This window comes from Berghia stephanieae, chromosome 1 (genome assembly GCF_034508935.2).
Source record: "Berghia stephanieae isolate SIO BIC M18660-M18661 chromosome 1, UCSD_Bste_1.3, whole genome shotgun sequence".
Lineage (NCBI taxonomy): Eukaryota > Metazoa > Mollusca > Gastropoda > Nudibranchia > Aeolidiidae > Berghia > Berghia stephanieae.
In genome coordinates this window covers 66037861-66049959 of record NC_088360.1, presented here as the reverse complement: position 1 = coordinate 66049959, position 12099 = coordinate 66037861, and the positions used below count along the sequence as shown (strand labels likewise).

The following is a 12099-nucleotide window of genomic DNA, read 5'->3' as shown; positions in this document are numbered from 1 at the left end:
TGTTGTTCTGTAGTGACATGTTATACAACATATGTTATATCTATCTATCTTTTATATATATATTTTATATAATATATATATATATATATATATATATATATATATATATCTATCATGTCTGCCCCTCTCTGTTCCCCACCAAGTCTGGAATTCTTGAAAAGTCGGGAAAAAGTCTGGAATTTGATTTCTGAGAAAAATTCGGGAAAATGCGGTCGTAAAAATGTCTTGAAATTTGCAATCAGGTCGGGGAAAAGCTATACAAATGCTTGATTATTGCAATCAACCCGTTCAGTTCGCGGCGGGTTTTTTTTTTTTTTTTTTCTTTCACCACTAACGTTCTCTATGCATAGGTGTATGTCTCCATGTCGCTTGTCGGAAGTAAATGTTTGTCACGCCTTGTGAATTTGTTATCTTTTCTTGTCCACTAGGTGCCGTTATTCCAAGGGAGACCATTACAAGAAATCAATTTGTTGGAATGTTTTTATTTTCAGTTTCGCTCGAATTTCGATTGCCTGTACAATTGAAGAAGTGAATCTTTCACTGATTTGAATGTGGTTGAAATTGTTGACAAGGCTTGTTATTGTCAAAGGTTCATTAATTCTGATTGACATGCAGGTCTGCTGTCCCAAATTGTTATGGCCTCCTCTCTCATTTGTGTAATTGTAATGGAAATTCTAGACGTCTCTATTCTATGTCTATCTATACTCTCTCTCTCTCTCTCTCTCTCTCTCTCTCTCTCTCTCTCTCTCTCTCTCTCTCTCTCTCTCTCTCTCTCTCTCTCTCTCTCTCTCTCTCTCTCTCTCTCTCTCTCTATCTATCTATCTTAGGTAATTGTAGTTACAAGTTACGTGCTGTCGTTATTGCCACATGCCTGTCACCAGGGGCCACTCATATAAACTTCTGAAACCCAGAGTTAAAACCACCCTTCGACAGAACTTTTTTACACAGTTATTGAACGTTGGAACGCATTGCCAGCAAAAGTCGTTGAAGCGCCGAGCGTCAATGCTTTCAAGTGTAGATTAGATGCTGTGATTGAAAGTTATATGCATAGTGTAGAAGTGCCTCCCACCCAAAATAGCTATGATCAAAAGATCAGTAGAGAAAGTCTAGTAAGTTAGTAAGTGTAGGCTAGCCCCTGATCACAAGATCAGGTAGGGAAATGCATTAGATCAGTTGTGAACAAGATATTTAGTGACTGGAAAAACTCGGCGACAGGCCAGTGGCCTAATCAAGCGATGTCGATACCTTCTATTCTATTCTATTCTATTAAAGTAGGCAGTTTAGTGAGCAGCAGCAGTGGCAGTCAAATTTTGACCCAACTCGCCCATAGGAAAGTTGTGACTGGAAATTGCCGTTCGCGTTTTGGGGGGGTTCAATTAAAGATGCATAACTTCGTTATAAAGAGGAATATCGCAGATATTTTGGTATCATTATTTTCATCTTTCAATTTCCTTTTAAATGGTGCCACTTAAGGAAAAATCCATTAATAATTCCAGAAGTTATATGAAGTTAAAATTTGGCAATTTTCAAATTCATTTATTTTTTTATTTACCGCGTGTGTTTTTAAAATTTAAACGCTTGTTTTTAGAATAACATCTAAACTTTATTCATGCCAAATTTCAGGGCTCTATATCGATGAGCAGACACCTTTTAACTCTGCGCCGAAATGCCATGTTTACATTATCTTCTCATCATGGCTGCCGGACGATATCGATATTTTAAATTTAGTTATATATTATTTTAATTTTAGTCCATAATATTTTCAGTACTATTATTTACTATGTTTTTATTTTGAATACATACTTTCCAACTTTATTTATGGGCATTTTATAGTTTTTGTTTTAAAAGTTCGTATATTTCTTCTCTTTGTGAAATTCGATATTGATAATATCCATATTTTATAAATACCAATTGCTTTAATTGAATTTTATTTTACTTTGCCATCAAGTCATCAAGTTTCTTTCCCATATGTTTATCATTTGTATCCATATTCTAAAGGCCTTAGCCTTAATAATTATTATGGTAAGAAGTTCTTTTAGTTATACATTTTGACACCCTCATACATTGAGAGAGATGGGGGGGATAAAATTATATTAATTGTCCGTTCAAATGATGTAATAGCAATAAACCCAAAGTGGTTCAGCAGAATTTTTTAAAGTATTAAAAGCCAGAACTTTCCTTCTAATTATAATAAGGAATCTGTTTCAATTTATTTGAACTTTTTCAATCTACCATTTTATTTATATGCAATTAAATTGCCATAGGTAAAAATAAACTCATTATGTCATTACACAACATATTTATATCTTTTCATTTAAGTACTCTCAAACTCTTTTTTATTCTCTATGTATTAATTCAAAGAGGGGAATTATTTGCAATTGTTTCAGTGAGATATTGGGGATATCCAAAAGTGATATAGATAGCAAATTGTTTCTTACGTCTAGCCAAGTTTTTGATTATGTAACATTTGCGTCATATTATGTAATAATGTGTTAATTTGAAATGTTTATCGTCCTCTTTATTAATGTAAATACATTGTCCTTGATAAGACGAACATTTTGGTATACAATATATGATAAGAACTCAATATTGACTGTTTTAACCTTTTTATTAACATCACGCGATTTCGGTCACAACTTTGCAATGGTAATTTTGGGGTAAAAATCGGTCTGAAATTTCAGCCTTTGAACTGCCGTAACTACATTTCTAATCAAGATAGAAACAAAATTCAAACTGTTTTGTAATCTGTGTTGCCAGCTCTTCAATATGACATTGGTTTCAAGTGTGTGAGGTACATTTAGAATTTCTATTAAACTCCCTAATTAAAGAAAAAAAATTATTGGCAGACACCTGTCTGGCAATAACCAAAAGCCTGGCCTTTTCGTTATTGCGACACGTTTTTTTATCACATGAATGGCAGTATCATGTCAGTGATTAACTCAAGTCCAAGTGACGCGGCCTTGCATTCCGGAAGTTACACTGGACAGTGCCTAGTTGCTACAGCTGATCAGTTGAAACAATGGCAGCTCGCCTAGCAGTTTTTCAATATTTACACCCATCTCAGAAAATATACTTTTTTGAGCTAATAATAATAATTTATGGTACAACCTTTACATTTTCTTAAAGGGAAATAAGATATTTATTGAGAGAGAGCAAACTTAGTAAGAATTTATGAAACCTGTAACAGTCATCTTTCTATTTCGAATAGTTGAGTGGTGGAATGAGAGGGATCAAGGCTTTACACCTTATTGCTTCACACATTAGCCTAGTTTTCGCCTAACACATGCATATACACACAAAGAGCCCACGTACAGATGCAGACATGTAATAAAGGAGTTTTCGACAAACACACACACGTGGGTAACATTATTTCTTTGTGTCCTTTGTTTGAGGTGTAACAGATGACCAGAACATGCAAAACAGCGTGGTAGGGGGGGGGGGGGTCTTTGTTGGCTTCGTTTATGACTTGAAAGGCCACTAACTTGCCTTCAACAAGTTGAAGGACATAGCTAAACTATTGACCAATCAGACTCAATTAAATTTTTACTGCATTTCTTAATATAGAAAGGTTAACAACTCCATTCATAAACGGGGTTGGTCTTGTCCTCAATTATGGGCTGGCGCGCTCGGTGTCAAAGCCAACTCGTCCTCAATACTGGACCGTCGCTCCACTGAATCAGTTATGCTCGTCCTCAATATTGGACCTGCACGCTACTAGACTTTTAAAATGCCAAACTAAGCGTGAAAAATACCAAGACCAAATAATCTGAAAAAAAAATACCAGTGGTAATTTGTGTCCCAAATCACTTAATATCAAGTGATATTTAACACAAAATGAAAGTATATAGAGCTCATGTGACAAATTTTTGAAAAGCAAAAATGGATCAATGCAATTGAAATGTAAGTCTTTGACACTTTACTTTGAATTTGAACTGAAAACGTCAGACTGGCAATTCCGCCTTTTCTTTTTCAACTTCAACCAACAAGAACTTGTTATAATTGCAAAGGCTGCCTCTATTCTCATCCCCCACCCCCCGGCGGCCAATTGGATTACCGAAAAAAACGTCGCCGGCTTTTTGCGATTTGGATTTGATTGATTTTTTTTTTTAATTGTGCAACTTGTGACAAGAAACTTAACAAATTACTGCATTACAACCTTTGGATTAAACATACAACAATTGTGGACTACTATTATGAAGACAAGCATCCTAGACTAGGGGGATGAGAATAGTCACTTCGAATTGCAAATTGGTTCATAGTCCACCAACCATTACAAATTTCATTACCTACCTACCTGTTAACTTTATTGATCTCCTGTAGTTTTTATATTATTTGTTCATTCTGACCATAATTTTGGGGATATTGATGATGGCCTGGGTTTTTTTTATTGGACTGACTTTTCACCGTACGGTAAAAATAGTCTGTCAGGCTATTTTCACCATATGGTGATAATAGCCTGACAGACTATTTTCACCGAATGTATTATTAGCCAATCAGAAGCCAGGAAACGAACTGTGACGTAGTCGGGCCTCAGCATCCGGTCCACTCGAATTCGATCCGACATCGTTTTCTTCCTGCGTGCAGGCGGCTTAAAAAAAGAACAAGTTTCCAGAGAACAAAAGCTAGGGAGGCCTCCCAAAAGCTCCTCGTTATAGCATTTCTTTCAATTTGTATTTTCACTTTGGACCTTTTGTCAGACGTTTATTTTTCAATTTGTCATCATATAGAACAAACCTTGATAGATTTGTGAAAATTTAAAATTTCCTAATTTGACCATTGTTTTGATTCTCGGCTGCCATTTTGATTTGTGAGGTATTGAAAGGCAGTCCTAGGGTTGGTTTGTTTTTTTTTTCTATTAGGGATAGCTAGAGTTAAAGGTACTAGGTTGTATTTATTCTTAGGATTAGTTAAGCGAAATTTGGGTTCCCTACCTTAGTACGAGGAGCTTTTGGAAGCTATAATAATACCAGCGGAATGGCGGATTCAGAATTGGTTACACAGACAAACGCTGCGAAGTTTGTTAGCTACCAAGATACCATTATCACCGTACTGTGAAAATCGTCCACGAAGATATTACTGTACGGTGAAAATAGTCTCCAACACTATTATCATCGTACAGTGAATATAGCCTTCCACACCATTATCACCGTACGATGAAAATAGTGTGTCAAGCTATTTTCACAGTACGGTGAAAATAGCGGCTTCCTTTGTTTATACACAACTGTGCTTTCCATCCACCATTGTACTGAATACACAGCTGTGAATTCAGTACACTGGAAGAGATTGTAAGGGCTAAACTGTTTCTTGACAGAGCGCCAGAAGGCGAGGTGGCCGGCTGTTTTAGCACAGCGTAACTGTAACTGTAACCAGGGTGGGCTGAATTAGGGGTTCGAGCTCCTTTCTATTTCTCCCCTCATTTGCCTCTTTTGGCCAAGGTTCCAACCTAGTCTCCTGAACACAAGCAAGTTTCTCTACCCCAATACCACCACCATCACTTCACTTTTTGTCCCAACTCTAGAATTGTTACTGCTATTGCTATAGTACTATTTATCAAGAACACCCAGTCAGCCCAGTCTCTGTGTAAACAAGGATGGCAGCCATACCTCACTTTTACCAATGCCCAATTAAAAATGATATTTATCTTTTTACTCTCTTATTCAAATTTCACAAATTTGACAGCTCACTGAACTGACTTTTCTTCACTTCATGAATTCTTCATCATACTGCACTGTCACAGAAACTGGTACTGATATTGATACAGACAATCTTACACCACCCGTGATCATGATCAATGACACTCTTTAAAATTTTTAAATTGAAATAATTTCACTGAAGTGTGTGTGAATTGAACAAATTTCATGATGGATAAATTCTTTTACAAGCAAGTCCCACTTGTGTTCAAATCACCGGATCGGGAGGACAGGTAAGTTCGCTTTAATTGAATTATACTGCTAATATTGGAGTTAGCTTGAGAGTTATCTTCTTCTTCTTCTTCTTCTTCTTCTTCTTCTTCTTCTTCTTCTTCTTCTTCTTCTTCTTCTTCTTCTTCTTCTTCTTCTTCTTCTTCTTCTTCTTCTTCTTCTTCTTCTTCTTCTTCTTCTTCTTCTTCTTCTTCTTCTTCTTCTTCTTTTTCTTCTTCTTCTTCTTCTTCTTCTTCTTCTTCTTCTTTTTCTTCATAAATTAAAATCAAAATTATAAGACATGTATAAATATATATTCAATCTGGCTTGTATTTGCAAAAGGCCCAATGGGCCCATCACTGCAAATGTTCAGTTACAGTCCAATCAAAACAGGGAACCGTCACAGATTACTTTGACAAGTAAATGCATTCAAAACTGTTTTGACAGTTCCCAAGCATTCAATGTTCGTTATATCGGGTGGCGGGACATTTCAGTCATTTATTGTTCGTGGAAAAAGCTGTGTTTGTATGTGTCTGTTCTTGTAAATGGTTCCTGTGATGCATTGTAACTATGTGTAGCGTACCAATATGATTTGCTTTTTTATGTAGTTTGGGATGATGATAGGTGAGTTTGGGTCGTTGATGGTTTCGTGTAAGATATGGGATACCTTGCACCGGTTTTTCAATGGTTTCCATTCAAGTGACTGGAGGGAGGACGTGACACAACCCAGGTCTCTGGATTGCATCCAGTTGCGAATCTTGCAGCTGTTCTTTGTACTTTTTCAATTTTTTCGATGTCACTTTTTGTGTAGGGGTCCCAAACGGCGCTGACATATTCTAATATTGGACTGATAAGTGCTGGGTGTGCCTGGGCTTTAATTCTTTGTGGGCATTGGTCTATATTATGTACTTTTTGAGAAACCCCAGCATCCTACTTGCCTTTGCTGTGATATGTTCTATATGGTTTGCCACAAGACTTTAGTTTCTAATTGAGATGGACTCTGAGGTATTTTATGGAGTCAACATGTTGTAAGGAATGATCTTGCATTGTGTAATTGTGAGTATAAAGGCTCTTTCTTATTTGATATTGACATGACATAGCCTTTCGATGAATAGAACTTCATTTGCCATTTATCTGACCACGTCTGGAGGGAATCAAAATCTTTCTTGAGTTCACGTGCATATGTACTACTATCTATTGTCCTGGGGAAAAAAAGGGTATTATTTGCAAACAGTTTAAGCCATGTTTGTGGAGATCAGGGAGATACTTGAATTTTTATCCAAAACAGCAACCATACAATATTAAAATTATCTTCAGTTTCTCCCAGGGAGGTACTTGCTGTGTCTTCTGTTCCCCTGTATCTGTTTTTCAATTGCCTCTGTCTTTGTTTTGGAATGAGATTAGACCCTGGCTGGGAGGGAAACAGTCGAATGTATAGTTATAGTTTTGGTAGATGATTTTTTTTACTTGTAAATCATCTCTCTGTTATGTGTACTGTTATTTTATAAATTTTGATATATATACGATATGTAAACATTTGAGTTTGAGTTTATTCCTTTTAGTGGGATCTTGTGCTGGTGTCTGGGTGAGACTTTTAGTTTTAGTTGATCTCAAACTAAGTACACTAATAGTGTGCTTTTAGAATCTACATCTGTTCCCTATTTGAACGATTTCCCCTATGTCTTACTTTTTCCTCAAATCCTTTTAATTGTACACATCTAGAATGTTTTTACTCTCCAATATTCTTCCTTTTACTGGCGCTGATATGACCTAAATGTGTTGCAAGGACCGTAGATCCCTAAAAATAAACAAGCAAAAAAATTTCAGTTTCAGATAATATTTAAATTATATCTACTTTTTTTTTTTTTTTTGAAAGGAAAGTGTAGGAGGGTAGGGGGGGGGGGGGGGGAACTAGAGACAAAACAAATTAAAAAACAATATGAGCTGAATGAAGCAATTACATAATTTTAGATAAATAGAGAGAGAGGGAGGGAGAGAGAGAGAGAGAGAGAGAGAGAGAGAGAGAGAGAGGGAGGGAGAGAGAGGAGTTACCAGAAGAAAGACTTGTGCAGCTGGTTAAAATACTTTTTTTTGGCCTTTGTCATTCGGACAGATTTAAAAGCAATGGAGCAATAAGTATCTGTACATAAGTCATAAGTACTTAAAGAAAAGACTTAATGATTCAAAATTTAGTATTTAGATGAAATTTTGATATGCTATGTGACCCATCGTATCAAAAAATGACTTGATGTCAGGCTGAGTCGGACCCGTATAGTGGATGTAATCATAATTAAAGTGATAGGAAATACGATCAATGGTTTTGTTTTGTTTTATTTGGGGTTTTTTGCATTGTATGAAACTAAATATTCTCCACCATAACTAATTGAAAATAATCATGTTTCATACCTGTGGCTTTTAAAATTCAATTCCCAGCACATTATTCATCCGAACATAATAATACTGCTTTGAGACAGTGGGTCATATTCCATTGGTAATGAGTTCTTCCATTTTGTTTCTGTTCTCATTTTTAATGATTTAAATTATACAAACCAGGATCTATTTCTTGATTTTATTTTTATATCAACAAGTAATGGCAATTTTTTCTTACAGGAAATCCTTTGTGAAACTTCACATGGGGCTGCAAAATGATATTCACAACTCTAGAAAGGTATGGTTATGATCATCAATATTTGTTTTAAAGTTCTGAATAAAACAACATTTTGGTCAAATTTCAGGCATTCGGGAGTGGAAATTGCTCCTTTCACTATTTTGGAAGATTTTGATAATGTGCGAATTTTGAAAAATAAAAACAAACAATCATTGAGTCTTTACAAATTCTATTCTTTTTTATGTTCTATGCCTCCTCCTCCCCCCATTTTCATCTCTACCGTCCTTGTTGACCTACATCTGTTGAATGCTATCATAAAAAAAAAAACTTTTAAAAATCCAGTATTTATAAATTTAAAAACTGTTCTCGATATTTGCCATTTAACCAGTTATTTTGTCATTTTGATTCCAGGAACTAGTTGTGAAGTTAACAGATGACCAAGATTTGTTTTTCTTATTCACTTTACATTTAGCTGAAGAGGACTTTCAAAGGTAACTTTTTAGTTCAAAGTGTATAAAGAATTTCATTAAGAATTTCGAAATTAGTTTTTGAATTTATTGAGGCAAAGCTGTTTACTTTTCAGACTACAAAGACATTGAAAATGATTGGAAAAATCTTGTTTTACTTTGGTTTAGTATTGTGATACCTGTCAAAGGCTTATTCTTCAGATTTTTTGGTTCATAAATATTTTTCCCTCAGATTAGTATTAGTGTGTATGGTAAATACTTTGCACTTTTTTGTTTAAAAATTGAGCATATTTAATGTAAGCAATTCGTCATCTGGTTTAGAATTTTAAAAGAGGCAAGCTTATTTTTTTCATTTTAAATAAAGACATACAGCGATTTTTATATATCGAAAAATTCCTCTTTTGAAGGGACTAATGATTTTCCATACATCAGTTTCATTCGATTGTGATGTACTTTTTAATTACACCGGAAAAGAAAAAGAATGAATGACTGACCTAGATTCTTGGAAATTGATTGTTCTTATGGATGAATGGTTCCTCTGTGTCCTCTTGTTGCTAGCCCGTCAAGCTGTTAACATGGATGTCTTTATTACTATTATCTTATAGTATGAGGACTGTGGTGCTTTAAGTTTATCAGCAAAAGAAATAACGAGAGCTCGCAATAATAAGACGTTTTCAAATCCCTTTTATTTTCTCCACTATTTTTCTATTGTGAATAGACTGGTTATAACGAGAAAGTGTGATTCAGAGACCGGGAGTAATGAGAATCAATCTAAAATAAAAAGCAAAAATGCACGTTTATTTATCAACAACAGACCTGCCAAACATCCAGGATTGACCCGGATTCAAGCCAAGATCCCGGCATCCTGGAATTGGAGCTGATTATCCCAGATTATCGATACTGGGAAAAATAAAATTTATCATTAAAAATGCAAATGTTTAAATCTACGATTATATGAGCAATTCAAGTGAACTCGATCACTGGGAGACGGTATAGGAGTCGACTTTATACTCTAACTGTCTGTGATGGTTCAGCTTTGGACCCAGAGAGTTGCAGAGCAGATATATTGCCGAAATATCAACATAAGGAAAAGATACAGTAGGACTAGAAGAATGATAGTATTCAGAGGGAACTTAATAAATTTCCCTCCAGATTAGGCCAATGCATTGATCAGTGATGCCAAAACTCCGGTTTCACCGGAAAAAAACTCAGGTCTGGAGCAAAATATTCCGGGTTCCGGGCAACTTCCGCCAAATTCCGGTGAGGTCAATTTGTTCCAAGGATAGCCCCCCCCCCCCCCCTCCCCTCCAACCACCACATCATCACTACTGCTACAACCATCATCACTACCAATACTATTGCAACCACCACCACATCACTACCACTTCTACTCAACCTTATCACATCATCATCACTACCACTACAACAACAACCACTATCACATCATCATCATCACTACCACTACTACTACAACCACCAACACCACATCATCCTCACTATCACCAGTACTACAATCACTACCATTAGGTTTTGGAGCTTTACTTCATTTAAAATAAGGAAACTTTGGGATTGTATTTGGCAATGTGTTTATATAGCATAATATAATTCCAATCAGTTATCTATTGTGTCTATATTTAGAACTATACAATATGTAAATACAATGCCAAATACCATTCCAATTCACTTTTCTTATGTGCGGAAATTCATCTTTCAGCATTGAAATTCCTATGAGTGGTGTCTGAAATTCCTGTGAGCCAAATTTACAGTTGGCGTCTCTGCATTGATCCTAACCTGGATAGAGAAAGAAGGACGTGCTTCACGTAACGACTAGGATAGTGAAATTATACTAATAAAGGAATGGAAATTAAGATTAACGATAACAATACATTTATTACAGAAACTAAGTTACATCTTCAACATGAATGGGAACCACACAACTCTACTTATCCATCCATTCCACTTGTCTTTCTGCCTGTAATTTCCAAGCAACATATATAATATAAAAGAATACAAATTTTAGTTAAGTTATACGTCTTCTTTTTGCTTAGACCACCATCGCAGTTGACCAGCATTCAGGCGCAATCGCAGTAGGGTGTCCCTGATTCCATATTCCAAAGGTTGGCAGGTCTGCGATGCAATTTTTTTTCTTTCAATTCGGATTTTTTCACTAAAATGTATAGATTTTTTGTCCATAGAGTGGCAGGTCAATGGGTCAATGACTTATTGTCTTTAAAGGATTTACTACTTTTATGACATTTCAGTTTAAAGAACCAGCAAGGTTTGCTCGTTGATTTTGCTGCCTTCCCCCAAAAAATGATTGATTTGCTGGAGATGTGTATAAGGGAAGAACACAAAGATAATCCAAAGTAAGTTACTAAATAGAGGAGATGGATAGAGCACTCAACTGACCAGCAAAAGGACCTGATATATATATCCACACCATATTTATTAATTTTCTTTTTCCAAATCTGATCCCTCATTCAGTTAATTGGATAGCTGGATTTGAATTAGAACTAGCAATAGTTCAGTGCTAGAGCATTCAGCAAAGGGATTGATATCGATCCTTGGTGTAGATTTGTTTTGGACCTCCTTGTCCAATCACCAGTAATTCCACATCTCTGGACACCAACTATCAGACATGTCAGTTTTCGTACTGAGACACTGTTCTGGCACTCAAAGTTGAATGGTCACTGAGAGGCAACTTATTATCCGACTTGGCACTTTGAAGCCAAAGGGTATTAACATTAGCCTTCACGTTTTAAAATTCTCTCCCTGTCTCTCCCTTCCCTAACATACTCTCTTTCACTCTAACTATATCCTTCTCTCTCTCTCTCTCTCTCTCTCTCTCTCTCTCTCTCTCTCTCTCTCTCTCTCTCTCTCTCTCTCCCCCTCTTCTCTCTCTCTCTCTCTCTCTCTCTCTCTCTCTCTCTCTCTCTCTCTCTCTCTCTCTCTCTCTCTCTCTCTCTCTCTCTCTCTCTCTCTCTCTCTCCCCCTTTATCTCTCATCCTTTCACCTTTTACATATCTCTCGTTTATATATGTATTATTATTTATTTTACTATTATTATTTTTTCTTCAGGGAATCATTCTCTTACAGTTCAAAAATTATGCATTCTCCTAATTCT

The 12099-nt window shown here is 35.9% G+C and overlaps 1 protein-coding gene across 5 annotated transcripts in view; it reads left to right on the top strand.

Moving 5' to 3' along the window:
* Positions 1-436: 436 nt before the first annotated feature.
* LOC144979730 (spindle assembly abnormal protein 6 homolog) overlaps positions 437-12099 on the top strand; it is a 35970-nt gene continuing 24307 nt past the window's right edge. Inside the window, exons 1-5 of one of the 5 annotated variants that reach the window (XM_078926709.1) lie at positions 437-656; positions 5680-5923; positions 8511-8568; positions 8920-8999; positions 11237-11341. In XM_078926709.1, the coding sequence (XP_078782835.1) occupies positions 5859-5923; positions 8511-8568; positions 8920-8999; positions 11237-11341 (308 nt within the window). In that variant the 5' untranslated portion in view covers positions 437-656; positions 5680-5858. Of the gene's footprint in view, positions 663-5679; positions 5924-8510; positions 8569-8919; positions 9000-11236; positions 11342-12099 lie in introns of all 5 variants that reach the window. The other 4 variants (XM_078926705.1, XM_078926725.1, XM_078926696.1 and 1 more) reach the window with 4 other exon arrangements.